General features: G+C 38.9%; 2 protein-coding genes across 5 annotated transcripts in view; one reads left to right on the top strand and one right to left on the bottom strand.

Annotated features, from left to right (window-relative positions):
- The window catches only part of ALDH1L2 (aldehyde dehydrogenase 1 family member L2), a 36,944-nt gene extending 18,302 nt beyond the window's left edge, over positions 1-18,642 (top strand). For all 4 annotated transcript variants that reach the window (XM_065839475.2, XM_065839440.2, XM_065839449.2 and 1 more), the window contains 15 exons: positions 140-231; positions 1,084-1,231; positions 1,981-2,100; positions 3,283-3,410; positions 7,223-7,373; positions 8,149-8,219; positions 8,326-8,431; positions 8,811-8,898; positions 9,652-9,745; positions 9,996-10,092; positions 11,600-11,698; positions 12,448-12,613; positions 13,862-13,967; positions 15,137-15,336; positions 16,354-18,642. In XM_065839475.2, coding sequence (XP_065695547.2) covers positions 140-231; positions 1,084-1,231; positions 1,981-2,100; positions 3,283-3,410; positions 7,223-7,373; positions 8,149-8,219; positions 8,326-8,431; positions 8,811-8,898; positions 9,652-9,745; positions 9,996-10,092; positions 11,600-11,698; positions 12,448-12,613; positions 13,862-13,967; positions 15,137-15,336; positions 16,354-16,409 — 1,722 coding nt within the window. In that variant the 3' untranslated portion in view covers positions 16,410-18,642. The remainder of the gene's footprint in view (positions 1-139; positions 232-1,083; positions 1,232-1,980; positions 2,101-3,282; positions 3,411-7,222; positions 7,374-8,148; positions 8,220-8,325; positions 8,432-8,810; positions 8,899-9,651; positions 9,746-9,995; positions 10,093-11,599; positions 11,699-12,447; positions 12,614-13,861; positions 13,968-15,136; positions 15,337-16,353) is intronic.
- On the bottom strand, positions 18,174-24,639 carry NOPCHAP1 (NOP protein chaperone 1). The gene is made up of 4 exons (XM_065839488.2): positions 24,438-24,639; positions 22,732-22,818; positions 20,961-21,097; positions 18,174-18,814 (listed from the first exon to the last, which is right to left on the bottom strand). Exons 1-4 carry the CDS (start codon positions 24,622-24,624, stop codon positions 18,632-18,634), a joined length of 594 nt encoding a protein of 197 aa, XP_065695560.2. The 5' UTR covers positions 24,625-24,639; the 3' UTR covers positions 18,174-18,631.
- Positions 24,640-26,362: the final 1,723 nt, after the last annotated feature.

Below are 26,362 nucleotides of genomic sequence, written 5' to 3'. Positions count from 1 at the left end.
TTAAAATAATCTTCTGTTAGAATCCTTTAAAATAATACATAATGTAGGCACAGATACCATACAAAATACAGTTTAGTAAATACTTCTTGCAATTGAAGGATTATTCATTATCATCTCCTTTGTTTTTATGTATCATTAGGCTATTTGGAAAGGAATTTTGAGCAATGTTGCTGTAATTGAGGATTCCACAGACTTCTTCAAATCTGGAGCATCTTCTATGCATGTTGTCAGGTAAACAATACTCAAAATAACAAAATTCTGAAGTCAAAGCTAATGAAAACAAAGTTGTTATAGTGCTTTTAAATCAGGGTTGATCAAGTAGTGTTAAAAAAAAAATCTCCCCGTATTTTCCAATACTCTATTCACTTTCCTACCTTTGAAAATGTGGTACGATTCTGCTCGCAAAAAGAGGAGGTATTGATGTAATCCTGCTCTTTCTATTCAGGAAAATTCTCCTTAACTTCAGGAACATCAGCAACATGGGGGAGCTTGATGCTCAAACTTGTCTGCATGCAGTGACGGGTGTCTCAGGATCAGGGGGCTGATTGGGAAGCTGAGTAAAGAACTTCCCAGAGAGAAAGAGGAGCCTCTTGTGGAAAGAATTGAAAGAATCGAGCCCGTGCTTACAAGTGCACTGAGTTCATCCTGTGTTGGGTCACCTCAGTTACCTTATTTTTGCAACTCAGATATTCCGGGCTATAATATAAACACAGCATTTCAGGTTTTTTTAAACAAGGTGATTATTGTAATTACTTACCAGTCTCATAGGGTGTCCTGCATACATTGTTCAAAGTAGTCTGTGTACTATTTTATCAATCTATTCTATTTGTTATTTATTTCCAAAAGTTTGCCTGAGAGTATTCCAGAACTGACATCTTCTTTTCCATAACACCCACAATTAAACTAACAGATTGCAGTAAAATTCACAAATTCTATGCCATTGTCATCAGAGAAATACACATACATATACAAATGCATAGAAAATGGTGTCCAGTTTTGATCCCTTTTGACCTTCTAATGATTCAATTATCCTAAGAATTCTTTCATTTGTAATTAAACTTATTCGTTCTTCAACATCTTTAGAATGCTGGAAGAGATCAAACAGAAATACAGTGGACTTCAACTACAGAATGAAGATGTGTATATGGCCACTAAGTTTGCAGACTTTATTCAAATGTCTGTCAGAAAATTCAGAGGAGAAGACAAAGAAGAAGAGTTAGTCATTGATTATGTGAGACCTTTTGTTTTGCCTTTATTGCTTAGTCTTTCTTGGTTTTGTGGGCAGGGTAGACAATGTATTTTGCTAGATAGCTTGATGTGGTACAAAAAGCAAACAAATATTTAGTCATAGAAACTGTTCTTTTTGACTCTTTATTTTTTTCAACATTTATATATTTGCATTTTGGAATGGAAATGTGTGTGTAATGTCACTTACAGTGTTCCAGAAACCAGGAGATTAGGAACACGCAGTAGAGTAGCCCACACACAGGCAGATATTCCTGTCCCTCCTGCACTGTCCTACCAGGATGCTCCAGTCAGATGGTTCTAGACCTTTTGCTTTCCTGCAGCAAACAGTGCTAGGTATTTATTCTAAGAAACTGTTTGAAAAATTTGTTTGAAAGGAGGATTCTTTGGGTTTTTTTTAAGTTATTGAGCAAGTCAGGATTTCTTGAATTTGGGAATTAGGCATTTGACTGAAGTCCACTAAGATCAGCCTTAACCAGGGCTTAGTATTGGTTTGAACACAGGGATCCAATGATAAAAAAAGACTGAAATCTGCTTAACTATCTCTGAGTATGGTCATTTGCATTCAAGGAGAATATGATTTCCAGTTCACTTTACTCTTTTGTCTGCTCCTAGCAGCCATATATACATCCTAAAATGCATCTGGATGTGAGCTGCAGATATCAAAATCTTGTTAAGCTACATTAAAATCTTAGTTACTAAAATTTTAAATTGATTTGTTTATTTCACTCTCAGGTTTCAAAAAATGTGAACAACATGACTGTGAATATGCCATACCAATGCTTCATAAATGGGCAATTTATAAATGCTGATGATGGAAAAACATACGACACTATAAATCCAGCAGATGGATCAGTAAGTGATTTCTAAATATGATCATTAGCAGTTTATTTCAATTTATTTGCCTGTTAGAAGATCTTAAAAACTAACTGAATATTGCTAATTTCAAAACTATACAGTACACATTAAAAACCCCCTACAAATAATTTGAAGTTTCAATTTACTTCTCAGTTTGTGTATTTTACTGTTTTTCCATTTCAGTCAAGCTGCTCAGCAAAAATAACTTACTTCCACTTCAACTGTTAAGTCAATATCCATACCCAGCTGTATATTTTACCTTAATTTCATTCTTGTTTAGTTTTGCAAAAAAAATTGCTGAAGTTTAGTTATTAAAGAAGTATTTCTTTTAGGATATTGGATGCATTTCCTGTCAGTCATCAACTTCAGTTGTTGTTTGCTTGTTTGTTTGTTTGTTTGTTTTACAAATCTGATGTCTTAGGGCACGTGTAACTTTCAAACGTCCCTTTAAATTCCCAGTAAGCAAAATTACTTTTCAATAGGAAAATGCATGCAGTTGCACTTCAGTCCTGAACTTCTGAATCTTGGTTGGGCAACTCATAACTATGAATTATAAATAAGAGGAGTGATTCTGATGTGCATGTAATTGCCATTTAATTCTGGCATAAATAAATTCTGCTGAAATCTATGCCACAGATTTCACTATCATCAGGAGTCAGACTCTGGTATTTTTCCTGAAACTCAGTACAGAATAGAATAGATGTCATAACAATTCTGTATTAGGATTTACAATGTGTGTTACTTATAGAACACAAACATCACAGAATACTGTGTATATGTGGTAGTTTATGGTAACAGAAGCTCCATTCCTAAGAAATGGAACATGCAGGAATCATTTTAGCATGTTTAGGTATTAGATCATATTACCACATATAAAGACTTCCAATTTTTGTAATATCACATTAATTTTACTTATGGAAATAGCAGCTGAAGTCCAGTAGGACAATGCACTTCACTGAGAAGAAGAAAGATGTAGGAATCTATGTCCCCACAGTGGCCTCCAAATTCTGCCACCTCGGTTGTGTCTGAACATTTTGCAGCCTGATTCACCCATGACAACTGCTAAGGTTGAGGATATTAATTATTTTCTTATACCTGGTTGAGAAGTTTAGGAGGAAGGAGTAACACACTGTGTCCCAGCCTTTCAGTCTGAGCTAACACAACTCTGCCTTTGGACAGATCATAGCCAGTGTGTCTTCTGCTTCACTGGCTGATGTTGACAAGGCAGTGGCAGCAGCAAAAGAGGCGTTTGAAAATGGTGAATGGGGAAGGATGAATGCAAGGGAAAGAGGACGACTCATGTACAGGTATGTAAAATGCAGCTTGTATTTGTTGCATTTTCTTAAATCTTATCGTTTTGTTCTTGAAGAATTGTGGCATACGTTTTCTGAATATGGTGGATATTCATAATCCCACTGGCAAAGGTACCAGACTAGCCATATTTTCACGCCTTATTTACTTCAGTGTACCACCCTCGGGTCTTAGCTGGGTAACTTTCATTGGGTCAGAGAAGAATCTTGTGATCTCTCACTGCTACATTTTTTAAAGTTATTATTTGTGAATGGAAACAAAGAATTTGAGGAAAACGTATTTTAAATACTTGATGGCTTCATTAATCTATATGGGGTTTGCTGTAAGGATTGAAAATTCCCTCATGAAGTCCAGATCTTTCTGTATAAATAAGGCTGAGTTTTAAAGGCAGAGTCTATCTTAGGTTAGGCAGAAACTTTTGACCTTGCTAAGCCTTCCTGTATCTGCACTCCATACAGTAAACATACAGCCACATTGCTGCTCATTTTGAAATAGACTGTAACTGATGCTAGATTTTTCAGGATCATATCCCAGTGTACTTCTCACCTGGCTGAAGACCCACTTTAAGACATGTATTATGGTCTCTTGTGGAAGAATCGTCCCATGTAGAAACACTCTAAACTGAATCCCACAGATATCTGAGACACTTTTAGCTCTCATTTGTATTCATTTCACTGTGTCCACCCTGGATAAATGCCCAGTTTTCAATTTGGCTGTGTTATTGTTTCAGCAGATAAACAGAGGTTTTGCTGAGTGAATGGTATTTTAATGGTGGGGTTTGATCCTTGAAGGACAAGAGGTGATCTTGGGAAGACGATCATGCCAGCTAATTATTTTGAGAGCAATACTGAAGGCAGCTCATAAAAGCCCAATTACTATAGATTGTCCATATGCAGTATGATGCTTCTGGTGCCTGACGGCAAGCACGGAGAGAACACTGTCTTGCAAACTTGGAATGACTAGAAGCTCCAGAGCTTACCTATAAAGAAAGCCTCTTTAGTGGAGCTATATGAAGAGCTTTCACTGCTTTTTCAGATCTAGGACGTGCACATGAATAAGTAGAGATGAGTAAAGAAGCAGATTGCTACTCCTGAATGCCCCAGGTTCATGTTTAGCCAATGTGATCATGGAAAACCAGTTGTCGCCACAGAGGAGATGTAGTAGGCAAACTCTGTTCCTATTCAGTAGGTGGAAAGCTACTAGTTACTGTACTTAATGTCGCAGTTGGCTTTAAGGAACTTAGGATGTTGAATCAACCTGAAACTTCCTGCCTCAAGGAACTCATGAAAGAGTAGATCCTGTGTATCAAACACCTTCCTTCTGCAGGGTGCAGTCTACAGGCTCAGCAACATTCCTATTGGGTGTTCTGGCCAAGTCAGTTGTGCTGAGGAGACTGCATATTTATCTATAGGGAAGAGAAGGAATTTTTTTCACTGTCAAAAAATACAGTGTCCAGTAGTGTGCCCATACCCACTGCTATATTAAGCCTTCATCATGCTGTGCCAGGAGGCTGACCCTGGACCTCAGAATACACAGCAGAAAAAGGATCAGTTACACGGTGGGCAGCCGCAGGAGGGTTGCAGGCGATGCTTTGGGATGGCAAGGCAAAACATAAAACAGTCTGAGAGTTTGGTTGGGTGCAGGGGTGGGTTACTGCTCTCTGCACAACATCTGTGAGGATTTGGAAATGGAAGATCAATTGGATTCAGGGGTTTGGAATATGCAACTAGAAGGCCTTGTCCTCATAAGGGTTTAACCTAGCAAGACAGTAAGGAGTAGGGAATCCATTGCCCAAAGAGGAGTGAGGGGAAATTTGATGCTGCACTTGTGATATGTGGGTCTGTGTCCTGCTGCAGTGTGTGCAGCAGATCAGTTGTTATGACACCAATAGAGCTGTAAGACTTTTTACTTTGTTGAATGCTTTGGATTTAAATTCTCCTCCTCTCTTTTACCATATCCCATACACCAAGTAGATGTAATTATAAATTAAAAAGTATTTATTTTGAAATGCCACTTTCTACAAGATGTTGCAGGCATCTTAGCAAAAGAGAATGAAAGCAAAACATAAAAACCTGCTTACCTCATAAATTACATGACCAGGCCTTGGAAAAAGGCCTGCAGGACTGTAAAAAAGTTGAACAGAAAATGGGCAAGTCAGAACTCATTAAAATTAAGCACAGTCAATCACTTAAATTTTTCACCAGGGTGCACAGATTCAAAGCATGTACAAACTTGGGTTTCATTCGTATTAGGAATGTAGAGTGTTTGGGAGCCCAGGTAAACTCTGAAGATAAACTTTTTAAGGTCTTAGAACTACTGATCTTGTGCTTTACATCTGCCAGTTTTGCAAGCATAACTATGTTAGACATACAGAAAATGTAACTCCGTTACACCGCTTAGATTGTTCCTGGATTAAATTATTCTCTGCTTAGGTGACTGGCTCTCTAGGATAACTGTACCAGAGTGTTTATGTGCAGACCATTCTCAATATGAATGAAGGCTCTGTCTGGTCCACCTTAATTCAAACAAGGCTCCTTTTACTCTGGCTTCTGCTCAAACTAGAGATTTTGAGTGCTGAACCAAAAAGAAGGTTTATACGATTAAAGCCCCTAGCTCTGCTACTTTGTGTTAAGGAATCATTAATATAATATATTAGACGTGCATTAAATGGAACCTTCTCCTTTGTCCCTGACATGCCATAGCTGTTCTTCTGCACACTACTGCTGATGCCCTGACCTGTAGCTGGGTCTCCAAGATATAGTTAAAATAGGTATTAAAGAGCATTTTTCTACATTTCTGCAGATGCTTAAAATGGTCAGAATTTCCATAATAGGTTTCACACCTAGTTTTGAATACTCTTTACAGTATCTAAAATGTACTTGGTTACGCTCTTAAAATCACATGGGAGCATTGATTATCTGAGTACCAAAACACAGACAGAAGCTTAAGAAAACATGGATGCATCTCTTTCACTGCCATGTGAGAGATGCAAGACTGAATGTAAAAATACATTCATGCAAACAGACCTCTCTCCCTGAGCAGGGGACCACTAAAATTACAAGAGCTCATCATAACTGTTTGGTATCAGTCTGTGCAGATGCATTTTTGAGATACTCTGATAGCTGCTGTTACTCAATATTATTTACCCCAGTCTTTCTTACACCCCACTGCGTTGGCGTTGCTTCACAAATCTAACAGATGGAGAACTTGAGGCCCAAGGAGACCATGGGCCAGATTTTCAAGTACCAAGGTGTATAAAATTAAATTTGCATTACAGCTTAGGAGCTCTGTCTTTGGACATCTGGATGTTTTTGAAGCATCTGAGTAATTTAGTCCAAGTTCAACAATACAAAATGACATAATGAAACTAGGTTTCTCAAACCTTAAGCTATGATCCTGAGTATTCCTTCTTGGTACTTTTGATTACTTGACATTTCTTACATTATTGTGTATTTTCTTTCTGATTTACTGGTCTGCTTTTCTATAATTGGCTCCTTGTAGCACAACCGAAACAGAGTAATTATTATTTTTTCTACAAAACCATAATTGAACGATCAGGTAAGATTTCACAGTTCATGTCTTCCTCCAGTGTCTACTATGGCCACTGTGAAGACATTTACAGACTTCAACAGGCAATTTTTCAAGCTCTTATTGATATTAATGGGCAGTGGCTCCAGTGCTCCACCTACAAATTCAGTGGGAATGCTATTTTTAAATACAGTTCTTTGCCATACCAAATATCACCTTAGGCTGTCAATGGTCAGATGTCACTTCTCTTTGATGTGGACTTGTAACGTTTTTATTAAAGACTTGCAGACCTGATGGAGGAACATGAAGAAGAGTTAGCAACAATAGAGTCTATTGACTCAGGAGCTGTCTACACTTTAGCTTTGAAGACCCATGTTGGAATGTCTGTGCAAACATTCAGATACTTTGCTGGATGGTGTGACAAAATTCAGGCAAGTGAACATGTAAAGGAAATAATCAATGACAGTTCTTCTCTACGTTTTGTTTTGGTTTTGTTGTTGTTTTTTGTTTGGTTGGTTGGGTTGGTTTTGTTTTGTTTTGTTTTGTTTTGTTTTTTTACACAGTGCCAAAAAACAGTGTTAGCAAAAGTAATCAAGGAATCAAAAATAAAGCAAAATTAGAATTTTACCTAAAATAGGTCTCACTGTCAATGCAAAAGGACAGTCTGCTTCCAATTGGACAATATGGATTTAGAATGCAACTCCAAATACCTAAGAAATTGGTCGAGGGTTCACAGTGGATGTGCATGCTTAGTCAGCTCTTGATTATTCATGGAGCAGAATGTTGTGGTCATCCTGCTGGTAAGTGCAGAGACTCATGTGCTATGTTACATTCTGATCAAGGCTGCTGAATTTGCTTGATGCCGCAGCACGTGGCACAAGTTCAACAGCATTTCCTCAAGTATGTTCAAGATCCACAATCAAGAATGTCATTCAGCTTATTTTTTCTGCCAGACCCTCACTTTATATTCTTCCAAACTTTTGTTATCTATGCTTTTATTTCACCCAGATGAAAATCAGAAGTTGACTACAGTATCTGTAGTAGGAAATCACACAGTAGAAGCATCCCTGCCTGTTTCTCTGATGCAACAATTCTTCTGGTTTTGAGACCTACTTTGTGCCTTTCTAAAACATACTTATATGGCAAATATATTTGTAATAGAAATGATTAAACAGTACAAAGATTTGTCCCTTCTCTGTCTTTTAGGGTGCTACAATTCCGATTAACCAGGCCCGGCCAAACCATAATCTAACATTCACCAAGAAAGAGCCGATAGGGTAAGTATAACTTTTTTCTTCTTAGTGACAGCCTTGACATACAGAAAAGACATTCAAAAGCTGCCATAAAAAAATGTAATCTTTCCCTGTTTTTCCCTATCTAAAGTGTCTGTGCAATTGTTATCCCCTGGAATTACCCGCTGATGATGCTTGCATGGAAGAGCGCAGCTTGCTTGGCTGCAGGCAACACACTCGTACTCAAGCCAGCTCAGGTAAAAACAAGAAGAAATGTACAGATGGCTCAGGTCCTCCACACTATTTGTTCACGCAAAATAATCCAGGCAATCTAACGGATTTCACACGTAGGCTTATTCGTCATATGGACCCATAGGTTGACTGTGTCTTAAGTTTTAAAGTGCACGTATAATAATACAAACTGCCATGATGACACAAGGTACTGATTGTCTTCAATTCTGCTCTGATGCTACTCATTTTCAAGAATGAATTCTTTTCTGTAAGAAGACATCACTTTTAATTTGTCAGTACTGTAAGAAGATTAATATTGTGTCAAAATTAAGATGTATTGAATGTAAAAGATTTGATCATGCATTTAATTAAAATAGGAGACCTAATCTAAATGTTTCTACTTAGGTCACACCTCTGACTTCCTTGAAGTTTGCAGAACTCTCAGCTAAAGCTGGATTTCCTAAGGGTGTTATAAATATTCTGCCTGGTTCAGGTAAAACTTCAGCTGATCATTTTTCTGGGAAGAGTAGGTCCTGCTAAAACTGGTGGACTAGCATTTTACCTTTTTGAAGACCTACTGCATAAGTGCATGTATCTTCATAGGTAGTAGGCTTGCATCTGTGTCAAACAGCCATTTCACATATTTCCAGAACAGAACTGGAAAAATCTGTATGTCACCTGTCTCTAGCTAGTGGTGAGACCTGTCAGCCTACACCCTTCATAAGTTCACACAAATAGCATGAGCATGCTGAAAAAGAATGTATTATAGAGAAACATGTTGCACTTGATTGTGAAACTTCTTTTTTTTTCCTAATCTTATAATCAACTTGGAAGTATTTAAATGTGACTGTGAGACCTAGAGCAAGCTGGTAAGATGCGTATTGCTCACTACAGGTAAGTCATGGTCCACACCACCTTACCTGTTGTCACCATTTTCCTCTTTCCCCTAAGGAAGAAAAGTGACAAAGTAACTGTATGGGTCAGGCTCTGTTACAAATTAGATTATTCCACCTACAGTGGAATATTAGGAAGTTCTTTAGTCCAGACAGATGGGGGAATTTGGACATACATAAAGCAAGATGAGATTTTTTCATAGTCAAATGAATAAAGCTGTAAATATAAATAAGGATGTGATATTGTACTTGAATGACATATTGTTAGCTCTTTCTGTGTTACAGTGCTGCTGCTGGAATAGTAAAAATTGCCTATGTACTGTTCAGTCAAGCTGTTTTCCTCACCCCGATAGGTGGATTAGTGGGACAGCACCTGTCTGAGCATCCAGATGTTCGCAAAGTCGGATTCACCGGTTCAACACCAACTGGTAAACAGATCATGAAGAGGTACTCTCAGCAAAACTTTATGAAATAAACACTGCTTCATCTAGTTCTGAAGTATCTTATTAGCTATATTATGCATGTGGCAGCAACAGAAAAGCATAACTACATGTGGTTGTTTACATTTATGTAGAATTCTACTGAGTCACTATTGGAAAATAGAGGTTTTTACATATTCACTAGATATGTTTCAAAGGAAATAATGAAATAAGCTATTTAACAGTTGCTTTTATATGATTATTTTTATTTTTTACAGTGCAGCCGCTAATCTGAAGAAAGTTTCTCTTGAACTTGGTGGTAAATCACCATTGATCATATTCAGTGACTGTGAACTCGACAGAGCTGTAAAAATGGTAATGCTACTTTGAAGTAAATTATATTCAAAGCCTTAGTGATACATCCTTACAGTATTGCAATATTCTCCTTGACTTGCCAAAAACTGCAGTAAGGATCCCTTGCATGAAGAATCATGGAATCTGTAGAAAACAGACTTTTCCAACAGGATGTTTCTTTATTCCATCACAATTAACCTGTTCATGCTGCACCAATAAGGCAGGGATCAGTACTACAAGAAATATACATTGGAAAATATAACAGAACAAAGAAATACAGGTGGAAAGTATTTTCACTAGCCAATTTAACATATTAAAATTGATTTGCCAAAGTCTGATACTCAAAAAAAAAAAGGCGCTTAAAAAATAAATGCCTGATAGCGATTTAAAATAAACACTGAGCTCCCTATTGCCATGCGGTTCTTTTTAATTCACCATCAATCACCATAGTCCACCTCCCCAAGTAGCTGTAACATGTTTAAAGTTCATAAAGAAGATGTGCAAATGAGAAATTCAGGAGATTTAGAGAGCTTATTTCCTGCTCAGGTAATCTGATTCATCAAAATGACAGCAGATGCAGTTTGCTCACTAAAAAGCAAACAAAGGTTTTCCATGCTGTACTTACCCCAAGTGCTAATTCTGTCAATTCTCTAAACCAGCATAAGCATGTACAGCTACTAGGAAGAAACTATTGTACACTTTCCCCATTTTTGGAGTTTCTTATGGCAGGACAATAGTCTGAGTGACTGCAGAGTGAAGTGTATGTGGAAAATAACAAAAGCTGAAGCACTGCAGTCAGTGCACTGCCTGGCCCCACCACTGTTCTCAGCTGTACAAGTGAGAGGGTGACATAGAAGTGGGCCTGAACTACACCTGGCATTGATGGTTTTAAATGATAGTGAAGCAATGCTTTTTTCCACACACTTGACACTAGCACTTGATCCTGGTCATATCTACTAATGCCAGAACCCAAGGCCTTTGCAGCTGCCAGAAAAGCATTTCTTAAGAATTTTATGTGTCCTGCTCCTCCTTCCATGTCCCTGTCTCCCTGGGAAAACAATGGCAGGTATCAATTCTTACTAAAAAAGGAACCAAGTGCATGGATTCTGAACCCACACTCTTGAAGCAGGAGGTCCTCTGCAAACTAGAGTTTGGTAACGTTCACCCCATTACACACGGCTATCAACTCAAGCAGTGCTGCTCAGGGCATTAGCACAGTTTTATATTCCCTGGTCGTGCTACCAGCCCTCTTCTCTGTGCTGCTGCAGCAGGTGTTTCTGTGGAACACTGATGGAAATGGAAAGAGAAGTGCTAATAGGTTCACCCTGAGCCATTTATCTCCACGGAAATGTGTTTGCCAGTTGTAAGATCAGGCTGCTTGTCACATTGATGATGTCCCTTTACATAAAACATAATGTGTTAAGGATCACAAACACAGAATGCAACCCAAGGGAACAGAATGAAGGGAAACTGAACAAAAGCATGCATATATATATATATATTTTTTTTTTTCTTTTTCCCTGATCAGGGTATGGGAGCAGTATATTTCAACAAAGGAGAAAACTGCATTGCAGCTGGCAGGCTGTTTGTGGAAGAATCAATCCATGATGAATTTGTTAGTAAAGTGGTAAGACATTAAAGGACTAAAGTTTAAGGAGATACTTTACTGTGGCACAAAGAGCCACTAGTTTGATAGATAATTGCATTTCTTCTAATGCTCAGTTGTTTAAATTCTCATTATTCCTTATGATAGGCAATATTGCTTCTCAGGAACCTCTTTACAGGGTTAAAAGGAAGACACTGAATGAAAGGAGGTATTTTCATCAGTAATATACAGATAAGTGACATTGAAGTAGGTACTGTACCTTAAGTAATAGTTCATATTCAACTAGGAAAGTAAGATTTAAAAAATTATAGAAGTTAGATTAATGTGAGTGAAGACTGCAGCAAAGTTTATTTTAAAAAAAAGGGCATATTGGAAGTGTAGCTAGAATAACAGAAAGGTTATTATTAAAAATCCAGTAGTCACCACAGTGTACCACTGGAATATTCATTTATCTAGCTCAAGACAGGTAATTGCTGTGATAACCCATTTACCACTCTAAAAGCTAACATTTTACTCTCCTGTCCTAATAGCAGAGGAGAATGAATACATGAAAACAGCATCAAAAGCTTTCGGAAGTAAACAAATTATCAAACATAAGACACCATAAAAAGACTCATTTGAGAAAGGGAGGAGCCTTCCACCTTCTAAGAATTCAGCCCTTTCTTAGAGCCCAACTTCATACTACAAACAATGAAGCATCCCAAATCACTGGTCACTTCAAAAACTATTTGCTGTCTTATGTAACTTCATTTTAATTGGGTAACCCATAGGTGGAAGAAATAAAAAAGATGAAAATTGGTGACCCTCTTGATAGATCCACAGATCATGGTCCACAAAATCACAAGGCTCATTTGGAAAAGCTGCTGCAATACTGTGAAACTGGAGTAAAAGAAGGAGCCACTCTAGTGTATGGAGGAAGACAAGTACGCAGACCAGGTAAAACACTGTTCAAAGGTGTTTGGAAATTTTACACTTTAAATAAAAACCATCATGGTTGTCTCTGCTGCATTGTGTGAAGTGGCAATGTCACGGGAACAGTACTGGGTAAGCTGAAGATAACACTTGAGTACAGGGCTTTCAAGTCTCATATTAAGAGAAGCCACGCAACTGAAACATATGAAATTGGATCAGAATCTAGTCTATACAGGAATCCTTTGCTCTTTTATTCCTGTTGTTTGTGAGGCATTGAGGCCTTTTGTGCAACATCCCTGAACTTCCAAGAGCCATAAGTATAATTATATCCATTTAGATCAACAAAGCACTAAAAATGACTGAGGAAACTGCTTGCAGAGTCTGCATAATGTATTATGATTAGAAGCCTTTTTTGCTATCTAAAGAATGTGTATACTAAGTTTAATGGGAAGGCATGAAAACATTTTATCATGTACATCTGTGCTTTATCGATAGTGAAGGAGAAATATGTGCATCAGAGTTTCAAAGCGTAACAGTTGCATCCCCAAATAAAATGCAAGTGCGGTTTTGTAGCTGCATGAAACCAGTGTAACAAAGCTAAATGGGAAATCTTATGGAAAAGGGAGGCATTTATAGAAAATCTCTGATTTTACCCACTTACACTGAAATACTCACCAAATTGTAGGTGACCAGGATCACTGGTGTATAATACCAGGGCAGTTCTTGACTGGCAACGATGAACTAGTTTTCGGACAGGTTTTTACACCCTTTAGGAATGAACGGTTGTTATGAAGAGGTCCTTTGCCTCAGAATTTTCTCTATTTCAGCCTCTGTGATTCTTAGGCAAAGTTGCTGCCCATCACACATTTTTCCCTGTTTGCAATACACAGATCTTTATGGCTACAGTCTATCTTACTGTTGGGTAACACGCAAAACAGTGGTCTCTGTGAGATGCTGTCACCTTGTCCTCCTGTTCTCAGAAAGCAGGGTCTTCCCCTGAGGAGTCCCCTGGGCTGTGGCATACAGACCTTCCAGCCTGGTGGTGTTGCTCTGATCAATGCAGGCCACTCTTTTAACCCTTTTTCTGCTGTTTTTCTGGTGCTTACACACACACACGTTTCTATTCATGTTTCATTCATATCAATCTTAGTATTTTCTGTTTCAAGTCTCAACGTATTTGTGACCTCCAAGTATGGAAAAGAGATGGGCTGGACAATAAAAAACGATGAAGCATTTTCACCATGCTGAAATGATGCTTTATCCTCTCTTTAGGTTTCTTCATGGAACCCACTGTATTCACAGATGTTGAAGACCATATGTATATTGCCCAGGAGGAGTCCTTTGGTCCTGTGATGGTGATTTCTAAGTTCAAAAATGGGTACGTTCTCCTCCAGTTAATGTTAGAAATTTTATTTTCTCCTTTTCTAAGTGTAGAAATGATAGCATATATTGTATGAGTTTGTTAAATCTTCTAAAATCAGTCTGAATCCCTAGATCCTCTTCCAGCTAAATTCTGAGAAAACACCTTTTTTAGTAAGGGGTATCCTACTCTGTGTCGATACAGAACTAATGTTATTAGCAATGTGACAAGGCAGACCGCAACTCTGAGTGCCAGTTCTTAAATAAGTCTTAGTATTCAGGGAAGAATTTTAACTGAAGTTGATGTGGTAATTGCAACAGCTTGATCAAATTACAAAAACTGTATTTTTTCCATTGGAATTGTTTATTTTTCTCTTTGTCACAAAAGACCACATAGCATTGTTGTGCATTGTGTAACACTGGCACATTACTGTTGCAAATGAAAATCCCTCTGTATATTTTATAGACTGCCAGTTTTAATAGCTTTCATTCCAAATCGTAGAAGTTATTTTACACACAGATGAGATTAAAACCCCATATAGAAACCTCATATAACTATTCCCACCAGGTTTCATTTTCTCCAGTTTGATAACGCAGTTAAGAGCCAGCTGGACAAATAGCCCTTCACATCTATAAATTCTATATGGTGATAAGGACCTGAGTTCGGTTTTTTTTATTTTAAATTATTGTGGACTTTTGAAGCTATTTGGAGATGAGATGCAAATAGAAAATAACGCTCTGGACATGGCCTGAAAAGTTGCATCTCAAAAGAAATCTGAGTTTCAGCACTTACTCTCCATTAACTTGTAAAGCAGAGCCAAAATTTTAGCAAAGTGATGCATAATCTGCAGCCAAGCTCTGCTTTACAATTATTTTTGTATCGCTCTAATCCCCAAGTTGTGCTGTGGCTGAGCGAAGTTGGTATGTGTAGTGCAACTCTGACATTTCTTAGCATATATCTTAACCACTGAAACATAAGGTTACAAGCTTTACAAGTTTGAAGCAAGGATATGACTTGCCATAGATCTGTCAGATTGACACACAGATTAGTCCTTAATAAATTGTCTTTAAAAGAGCTAACTGGAGAAGAACGAACATGGGAAAAAGGTGTTTCAATGACATTGAAGGGGGAAGGTTGCTAACATTTATTTTACCTAGTTGCAATTAAAACATATTTTCCCCCCATAGGGATGTCGACGGAGTGCTGCGACGGGCAAATACCACAGAATATGGTTTAGCTTCAGGAGTTTTCACAAAAGACATAAGCAAAGCTCTCTACATCAGTGAAAAGCTAGAAGCTGGAACAGTGTTTATTAACACATATAACAAAACTGACGTGGCAGCACCATTTGGTGGATTTAAACAGTCTGGATTTGGGAAAGATTTAGGTAAGTTGTTCTCTCCCTCCCTCATTTCTCATCTGACAGCCCAAATTGATGAAAAAACCTTACCTGTGTAGAGTGTATCTAGTAAAATGTGAGCAATGGATGCATCTCCTGCATTCCTCCAATTACAGTAACCCACTTCCTCTCCCCTCCCTGAAAACTTCCAACCTCACTAACTCCAGTTCAGCCCTTCCTGTGCATTTGCTGAATAATGCTCCAGCATGTAGAATCTTCCTCTCCAGCTCCTGAGCAGCCAAATTACAGCTTGTCCAGAGTTGTGTCCAGGCTACAAAATGCTGTCAGGCAACGAAGGTATTGGCCAAAATCTTGTTTCCTTTCCATCAGAGTGAATGCTCATTCAGGTTTCTCCTCTAAACATGTAAGAACACAAGAAATTTTTTTATGCCTTAAAATGCCATCTGAATTTGCTGACAGCCACAAACAAGCGTACTTTTTTTTTTTTTTAATTTTCAAAACCAGTTTTTAAAAAAATTAAGGTCTAGTCTGTCAAGGAAACTTCACAATTTTGGACAGATGAAACCTCGTGGCAAAGAAAAAATGAAAGAAAACAATTTTTCAGTGATACAACAGATTTTTGCCTTTGGAATCTCTAGTGAGTATGAGACATATCCTGAAATCAAAATCGGGGGGGAAATATTACCCATTTTTACACAGCTTCTTTGCCCATAAGCTTAGCTTAGGCAAAACCAAAGTTCAGAAATTCAACTATGAGGAGCGACCACCTAGAGACTGATGCTGCTGCAGTTCCAACCAGGTGGCTGCTTGTTAAATCCCAGCTCCTTTTTCTTTCCACATTTGTTTCATTTGGCCTCTTCTTCTCAAACCAGTTCTGTAAACTTCCATGGGAGGGAGGGTAAGTTAAATTAGTTCCCATTGTTCCTTGAGGACTCAAATATTGGCTAAAACTTCTGGATTTTTTCTTAATAATGTAGTTACGGTCTCTGACAATGGTGTCTCATTTAGCTGCTCTTCTAACTGGTGAATATTTTCCTTGCACAGGTGAAGAAGCTCTTCATGAATATCTTAGAACCAAGGCTATCACTGTGGAATATTAAAGTAACAGCCTCACTTGGAAAGTAAACTTTCGGCAGAGTTTGAATCTTAATCACTTCATGAAGCACTTAATACCATGCCCAGGATCTGCAGTGTTGCAACTTAAAAAAACAAAACCAAACACCAACCAAAAAAAAAACCACTCATTCCACGGATAAGTTGCTATAAACCAGGTTCAAATTTTAGTCTCACTGAAGATAAAATCATCTGGAAATTAAACTGAAGTGATTTAAATCATGCAGCAGTAGTAAGCACAATGCCCTTAAAATAAACCAAGAATATAGTTTGGCTTATTTTTTTAAACATAACTGAAGAATGAGTTCTCACATGCCTACTTCTTTGTGTGAACATGATATTTAATGATCATTTAAAATCCTTAGTCATTAGGCTTCTCTTAAATTTGAGCTACAATAGACTTCTGTCATTTTTGCTATAAACCAGTTCCAAGTTTTACAGTAGCAATTAAACATTCTGCTCTGGTGATTCTTCAGCAGTACAGAAAACCTTTGTGCCATAAGAAGTAAATCAATGCAAGAAAGTGCACTTACTACGATCTTTGTATAGAACATACAGAGTTCAACATCTGTGTTAAACTATGCATATCAAGCTAAAGTTACTGAAAATATTTTCTATCTCTTTGTTGATATGGAAAGTGTGATCTGCCTGCAATTTAATAGGTAGTTACATTAACAGATTAAAATCACTTTTCGCATCTGTGCACATGGACTGTTATCACTCTTTTATATAGTTTATTTGTTTGTTGTTTTTTTTTTTAATCTATGGGAAAATCTCATGTAAAATGGCTGAGTTAAAATGTTGGCTTTCAAACTTTCTTCAGATTGAAGGAAATTTCTCATAGACTGAAACCTTATCTAACAAACTAAGACCACTTGCTCTTCTTAGAGTGCAACTCCACTCAAAGCTTAATCTAATCTGATTCCCAGACTTCCCATTCCCCAAAATATTTTGTGGTTCAATCAGTTAATCTCAGTAGATCACGCCCCCTTCTGTTTTAAGGAAGATGCATTGCAAAAAAAGACCAGAATCCTTGTTACTTCTTACCACAAATATTATGGAAACAGATCTTAAAAGAAAACTATAGATTTAAGTATGAGATTCAAAATAAATTCTGTAAATAATTGCAGATTTCAAGTCATGACATGTAGTATTTGACCAAACGCAATACAAAATTTTAATGGTGTAGAAAATACAAAGTTCCTTTAAGAAACAAACTATGATACCCAGGAGCACGAGACACTTCTGAAACGCATGAAGGAAATACAACAGCCCAAGTCATTGTATTTGATCAATCTGAGGTAAGTATGAGTGAGACATTCTTCCACTGATTTCAGTTTCACAATTGTTTCAAGCTAGCGTAAGTGCAGGCCAACTAAAAAGCCACCTTTTTATTCTTCTGGCAGTGACAGTTGTTAAACAAAATGGAGAGGACAGAAGCGTGGCAGGGAAAGCTGGAGATGAAAAGCGTAGATTAAAGCAACTGTAACAGCAGAGAGGCAGAGTTGAGTGTTTAAGAGCCAAAGGTATCCACACTACAGCCATGAACATTCCAGATATGAGTGATAAACTTACCTGTAGTGAGGCAAAGCTCAGGGGAGGCAGGCACAGAGGGTAAATAATCCTTTGCAGAACTCTCTCCTGAGTCATGGCTGTGCTTACCCATCTGACATCATCTTGAAATGACCTCAACTGCTGCTTTAGTGCCCAACAGTTACTATCATGAATGCAAGGCAGATGTACCTCTAATGTACTTGAAGATAATGTTTAATATGGAAGACATTGTACATAACACTTCATAGGACATGGAATATAATAAACAAAGCTTTTTCCTAGTTAACGCTTTCCTGCCCTTGAAGCAAACGCCTAGCACACTCCAAAAATCTTTCAATAAAGCAACAGAACAAGAATTTTAACTAATTCAAGTGCCCCAAATTCTAGTTGCTTCCTTAGTCTAATCCATGATGAAGTTCATTTCCATGTTGTTTGACAAATAAAAGCATACTTAATTCCTCAGAAATCCAGCTTGTGTCAGTCATGAGTTGATCCTGAATTCTGCACCATGTAAACCATAGCATTTCACATGATCCTGAGGGATGCTACATTAGGAAACAAGGTAGTTTAAGGGCCAGGTCTTCAAAGCAGGACAACGTAATTTGGGTTTGGGTCTTTTTTTGTGTGTCTTTTTTTAAAGTAAAATAAAATGGATTTACTCATTCACTTTGCTGTCCAGAATTTCTATTTTGCCCTTTTCTCCCTTTTGTTTAGGAAACTTGATGTTGTCTATTGTCACTTCCTCAGTTACACTGCCATCTTCAGATTCTGAGTCATCTTCTGAAGTTAGTATCTCTTCATCTGTATCAGAATCGCTCAGTTCAACTACAGCCACATTCTGGAAAAAATGACCTTAGTTAACAGATTATATAACTCTATACCACTTGCCTCATTTGAGTAAAACATATAGCAAACACATGAAATACCCTACTACCCTAAAAAAACTGCAACCACAATTAAAAACCACTTGGATTCTCTTAGGATTAAGACACATCACGTACAGATTCCTAAATATTTAAACTGTAATTTATATTGCCCTATAGCAAATATAAGGCCATTTTTATATAATTATTAAAAAGAGAGAAATTAGTAGATAGCTGAACTCAGTCTAAATGATTTCAACTGGCGAGCAGGAGGCATCAAGACTAATTTTCAGCAAAGAATTCAAAGGAATACATTTAGTGTATACAGGGTCAGGATATATATACAAACATGTACACACAGATGTTTATTAATATAGTTCATATCTTACAACTTAGTAGTGTTCATGGCACTACAACTACTGCAGAACAGCAGGCAGTTTAAACAACCAGGATATTTTTTGAAGCAGAAGTGATGATATATTTTCATATTTGAGGTCTGCTTTTCTCTCTGAACACGTTTGTCTTAAACTAGTAATTCTCACCTCAAAACCTTCCTGTATGCTGCAAAGCAAAATACAGGAATTTGAGATGTAAATAAATTTCTTCAATGACTTGCAAACAGCATTAAATGTTAATCTTGAGGTCTTCTGGTTTATTTATTATAAAGCAAAGACACTCCTCTGACGCTGTCAAATGAAAAATCTTTAAAAAATTCTGTCCAAGTTACCCATTCAACTTCAGCACATTAAAACAATCTTCATGATCCATTTCATTTTCTTACGATCTATTTGGAATTTTTCAGCACACATCAGCACCAGATAACCTACTGCACGAAGGCTGGATATAATCTACAAGAACTCTGAATCCAACCAGTGGCAAATAAATCGTTCTGACAGCTCACATACTAAACCTCAAGCTGCCTTATTTCTGCCTTTCATCTTGTGGGTCTGCAGGCCAGAAGGCACTTGTCTAGGACATGCACATATCACACCACTTTCACATTGAAATTTTCTCACATGAGCATGTGGCTGCGGCACTGCTGCAGCGTTTCAGTTAAAAACAGAAAATACTGATACGAATGTAAATAAGCAGGCGAATACCAGTCCTAAAGGATCAGAACAACACTAACAACTTCTCCTAACCCAAAACCTACAGCCAGTCCTAACAACACCTACAAAGCACAGCTGAAAACTAATTATTGCTCTTATAGTCAAGCCTTCTATTACCATAGAATCAGAGCACAGTTCGGGTAGGGTGGGACCTTCAAAGGTCATGTAGTACTACGCCCCTGCAACGAGCAGGGACACCTTCAACTAGATCAGGTTGCTCAGAGCCCCATCCAGCCCAGCCTTGAATGTCTCGAGGGATGGGGCATCTACCACCTCTCTGGGCAACCTGGGCCAGTGTTTCACCACCCGCACTGTAAAACATTTCTTCCTTATGTCTGGCCTGAGTCTCCCCTCTTTTAGTTTAAAACCATTACTCCTTGTTCTGTTACAACAGGTCCTGATAAAAAGTCTGTCCCCATCTTTCTTACAGGCCCCTTTCAAGCACTGAAAGGCAGCAATAAGGTCTCCCCGGAGCCTTCTCTTCTCCAGGCTGAACAACCCCAATTCTCTCAGCCTGTCCTCATAGGTGAGGTGTTCCAGCCCTCTGATCATTTCTGTGGCCTCCTCTGGCCCCTCTCCAACAGGTCCATGTCTTTCCTGTGCTGAGGGCTCCAGAGCTGGTAGGGTCTCACCAGAGCAGAAGGGCAGAATCATCTCCCTATGCTTTAATAAGCCTTATATTGCCCGCTCTCTAAACCAAATCACTCATGAGACATGTAAAATACAATTTATGGCTTACTTCTGATTCAGAGTTGCTGATTCAAAACTATATCTTATTCTGGCCTTAAACTGCTTCATTCCCAGTCATTAAATTCTGCCAAGTATCAAACCCAAATAGTAAATTTTAACCAAATAAGAATTTTTATTACTTCTACATTTTGAATTTGCAGATTGCAGACCTAAATGGTAGACTAAGTCTCATCTATCAAATTATCTCATTCTAGCATCAGAGAATTATTTTCATCACATCTGAATTTGCATTATAAAATTAAAAAATATATCAAGTATTTACCATTTCTATAACTTTATCTGTTGCACTGTCTAGATTTTCAATATCAAACTGATGAGCTGGTGCTGCTACCATTTTTCTTCTTAGTTCATCATTTGCATGGGCCATCTGTGGTAAAAAGCTCTGTACTCGGTCCAAAACTGAAAAAGAAATAATGATCACATAAAAACAGATGCACATTCATTTATACATTTATACCTCTGAAATCTGAGCATTTAAACATATCCCATTTCGATTGTAATTTCCAGCTGTCTACCATATTTAGAATGTTTTAATAGGAAGATTTATTACAGTATCAATTTCCCAAGACATAAAGAGCAAAAAGGTATCAAACCTACTGGTCAGCATGTGATGCAGGATGAAATAATTCCAACAATTCCATTCAGATTCTCAAAGCAAAATAGGGCTAGTTGACAGAAAACTTGCTTGTAAATTCCATGGTTTTCAACACATACCAAGTGTCATCTTAAGAAACTTCCACATCAGCGTTATCTCCAATGGAAATACAATTATGTCCTTTTTCTTCCTTATTAAAGCATAGACTGAAGGTCCCAAAGAAGGTGGAAAACTAGCTGTAGCACTGATGCCACAGGTGTCATGTTACACACAAGAATGGTCGACTTAATTATTAAAAGGGACTCTGAAATTATGATGGTGGGAGACGGATGTTCTAGGTTGAAGTATAAAGCACGTATCCTCTACAGAAATATCGCTCCAAGCTCAGTGGAACATCCCAACAATTTTAAGATAATCAGTTCCATCAGAACAATCACACCCATTTCCCTTCCATGAGGGAAGGAACTATATTCACCTGCCACCAGAGTTTCTTCAAATAATCTCTGCTCCACAAACACAGATGAGCCCATCAGTACTCTTCGTTCTCCATGAAGCAAGAGGTACTGAGTGAGCACCATGGAAGTCTAATAGGTATAACCTACCTTTGAAACACTGTCATCTTCATAAGGACTTTTTTCCAAGACAGAACTCAATATTACAAGTTGTTTATTCTATTACTTTTTAAATTCCATCTCAATGACAAAATAAAAATACAATAATTTGACAGGAACTCATTTTAAATTAAATGCTTTTATACACCAAATATTTTATACTGAGAAATTACTTCTGAAAAGAGATAAGAAATCCAGATCAACAAAAAAAACAAGTCTAATTACACTATAAAATAATAATCTGAGACTAAAGAACTTCAGCAGATTTTCACGAAGGCAAAAATTCTTAAGATACTCTATTTTCAAATAATGACAATTTTTATACTATGTCCTCTTATGCACAGAACTACACTGAAGAGAATGTTAGCAATCTATATGTAGCTTTGACTAAAAAAGAAGGAACACAGCTCAATTCAATAAAAAAGTTGTCTTAACGCATTCAAATTAATTCATGATGAATTAATGGTTATATGGTCTGGCTTAATACTTTTGACAGCACATTCATTAAAAATAAAGTTCTGAAAGTGATCTATGTAACTTGCATCAATTTGAACATAGCTGACTAAAGCTACAACCTGGTGAGTTCAATATATGTGGTAAGGAGAACAAAGTCCTTAAAATTTAACAGCTGTAACACCCAGCATCGCAAAATCTAGTTATATGATTAACCTGTGGTATGTGCAACTGCAATGGAGGATACAACACTGGTAGAAACAGAACACAAGAGCTTCTGCCTTTATTAATACAAGGAAAAGCACTGAAGCAAAAGTTATTTCACAGATGTTAGCTACTATTTGATGCTGTTCCAATAGCAAAATCCTACTTACCATTACTCCTCGGCATCCTAACTGTCTGTAAAGTTGTGGCTTTCTTGCTGCTGCATTTTGAACTAATCAATAAAGTTTCTTCCAGCCCTGGAAACAAACAAGTATCCAGATGTTTACCTACATCAACAGCAACTGTCACATTTTAACTGTGAGGCTCTCTTCTTGCTGCTACTTTTCCGCCCTTTCCAACAAGCACGAACAGATGAGGATTCAACTATCTCTGACTCCAGGAATTCTAGTCTGTTTTCCAACAAATACTGTTTATCGATGTCTGTTTGAGGTTGGCCATCCCAGTATTTCTGTATGTGACAGTAAATGTCTAGAACTTGCTACCACGGGGGGCTGTGAAAGCAGATGAATCAGCAGGTTCAACACAGAATTAGACAAATTCAGGGCAGCAGAGTCATAACCTGATACTAAAAAGGACTAAGCACATGTGTAACCCCTAGCACTCCTACTTCTACAATTGCAGATACCATGCAATTGCAAGAATCAGGTGCACATGGTGCTTAAAACTAACAAGTTCTCTCTAATTATCATCTATTATTGCAGTTAATGGTACACAGAATACTGGGCTATATGGACCACCAGTCTGACCCAGCAGGTAATTTCTTAGAGGCTCCCAACTGTTTTTAAAATCTCCTTTGTCAAAGATTTCTTTAGGGTATGACACCAACACACAGAGAAACTACCTGCAATAACCCACAGCAAAGCAGACTGAGGTAGCAGCTATCGTGTGCTGGTGATGCTGATGTAGATTCCTTCCCTCCTGTGTGTGGCTGTGGCAGCAGCCAATGAGAGCAGGCCACAAACTGAGGGGCTAATGATCTAAATTAAGCATTTTCAAGAGTAGCATCATAAAATCCAAATTATGTGGGGAAACTGCCTTAATTATACAACTGAGTTCTTACAACCACCAACACAGCCACCAGCCCTTTATCATTAACTGAAGTGAAGCTTTATTTAACATCTTTTTACCGTTGCAGAAAGGTCGTTACAGCTTCTGACACTAACTTAACGCGGGTGTCCCCGCCTGTGTTTACTTCCTATCACCGCAGCAGTGCCCAGGGAAACAGCGGCGCTGCAAAACACACGAGATGTAATAAAAAATGCAGTACTAACAGCCAGAAGGCCTGAAATGGCTCCTCACAGAATCACAGAATGTTAGGGATTGGAAGGGACCTCGAAAGATCATCTAGTCCAATCCCCCCGCCCGATCAGGAACACCTAGATGAGGTTACACAGGAAGGTGTCCAGGCAGGTTTTGAATGTCTCCAGAGAAGGAGACTCCACAACCTCCCTGGGCAGCCTGTTCCAGTGCTCTGTCACCCTCAATGTGAAGAAGTTTCTTCTCAAATTGAAGTGGAACCTTCTGTGTTCCAGTTTGTATCCACTGCCCCTTGTCCATCATTGGTTGCCACCGAGAAGAGCCTGGCTCCATTCTCGTGACACTCACCCTTTACATACTTATAAACATTAATGAGGTCACCCCTCAGTCTCCTCCAAGCTAAAGAAACCCTGCTCCCTCAGCCTTTCCCCGAGGCCGGGGAGTCCCCACAGGCCAAGCTGACTCCCCCGCTCGTCCCCCCCCAACCTCCCGGCCCGGGGAGCGGCCAGGCTGAGCCCCGTGCCCGGCCGAAAGGCGGGTGAGAGCGCGGCGGCGGGGCTTCCCCGGCGGCGGGGCTTCCCCAGCGGGGGCCGCTCACCTCCTCGGCGCCCCACGGTCAGCAGCTCCCGAGAGGCACCCGGACCCGCCGCCCCACCGTCCCCCGCCATGTGCCGACCAAGCCGGAAGTGTCTTCGGGCCGGGCGCTCGTCCCGTCGCGGCGCGGCGCAGCGCCCCCTGGAGGGCGGGAGGAGCTTCCCCGGGGGCTCCACCGCGGCTCCTCCCATTGTGCAAGTAACCGGCGCCAACACGTGTCGCCGTCTAAATCTGGGGTTAGCAATGCAGAAATGAAAATAATTCACGTTAAAAAGCGGAAGAAAAGAACATTTTAAAATCTTTTAAAAAGGCTTTGGCATGAGAAGTCCATCTCATCGCTTGGAGGAGAAATGAGAGTATGAAATTAAGCTGCTTGATCGCCTGCCAGCAGCTGCTCTCCTTTGAAAACTTGCCCATTTTCATTGTCAGAATTTGACAAATGCACCTAAAATTAAATTTCAGACCCTGAGGGAATTTTAATTGCCTTTTGGAAAAGAAACTTGCACAACCGTGAAGTTCGGTCAACACTGGTTAATCTCTCATTCAAGATTTATTCTACAGTTTCTGTCCCTATCTGTTTATAATCTAGACAACGTGAAAACTGTAAAAACAGAACTGAATGGTTCACTGGAGACAAGATGGGAAGTCTGAGCCAAAAATGAGAATAAGTAGTAATCAGGTGAGAGGGGTTTATATGACCTCATTGCAAAGAACAAAAACCAGATATCCCAGCATCTGAGAACTAGCAAATGCAAAGGAGCGAGAAGCAAACCTTCTGCAAGGCCTCCAGCAAGAGACAGCGCTGGTGTTTTCCTGACAGACTGGCCCAAGCAAGTGTCCTGTGCCACCTTCCCAGGCCACCTGCAGCACCAGGTGCATTCCACTGAATTTGCTGCCTAATTGGCACCACTCTGCACAAACGCGCTCCCGAATTTCGCTTTCCCAGGAAAGTCCTAGTGCTGGCTTTGATAACTGAAAAATCTGGAGGACTGAGGTTTTTTTGCCTTGGGCCACAAAAAAAATTATGAGTCTTTCTGCAATTTGCAGACAGCCCAAAATATCGGTGTGTGAACCACAAATAATACATTTCATCCATGGGTATTACATGATCTCAGTGGTGGGAGGGGCATAACACTGTCAAGGAACCTGTAATAGGAAGCAATGAAATGATTGCCCAAGATCACCAGACAAGCAATTAGAAAAGCCAGAAATAGCACCCTCAAGTGCTATTCCCAACCCTCAGGTTTATAGTCTAACTTCTTGGCAGCAGAGGCAAATGTGATCTTTATCTGATTTGCAAGGCAGCCCAACTATGTATCCACAATGCGTAACACGTGAGCACACACAGGGCATGGATATATATGGGTGGTACTATGGTAGGGGGATAAGAGCATCCGTAGCCCAAATTCCCAATAAATTCAGGTTTTGAGACAGCATTCACCACTGAATTAATAGCTCTGAGCTTTGAGCTGCTTCATTCATTTAATGCAGCAGTGACCTGGAGATCAAGCTGATGCTGTGTATTTCACTATTGTACTGCAGATCTTTTTTGGCCCTGGTCCTGCATATACATTCTCCTGTGCTTAAGTTTCTGCTTTTCCACACATACCCTAAGCAGCTAGCTCCAGTTTATGGCAGACACTTGGTGACTTGCCCATGCTGCCCTGTGTTCTGTCTACAGAAAAGAGGTGCTGCAGACTCGGCTGCTGTCACCATCATTTAATCCCTGTTCTCTTTTCTTCCTTTTTCCTCCCTTTTACCTTCCACTTCAGGCATCCTCACTGCTCCAAAGCATTGAGCAACAACTGAGGAACAACACAAGTAATGACAATAACTGCATACATTTAGCTGGCTTGACTATTTTAATGTATTAATATAAAGCATGTCTCAAAACAAGAGTTTTGAGGAGTGGTTAGCAAGGCCTTGACT

This window comes from Patagioenas fasciata, chromosome 1, assembly GCF_037038585.1.
Source record: "Patagioenas fasciata isolate bPatFas1 chromosome 1, bPatFas1.hap1, whole genome shotgun sequence".
NCBI classification, from domain to species: domain Eukaryota; kingdom Metazoa; phylum Chordata; class Aves; order Columbiformes; family Columbidae; genus Patagioenas; species Patagioenas fasciata.
This window is presented reverse-complemented; position numbering and strand designations above follow the sequence as displayed.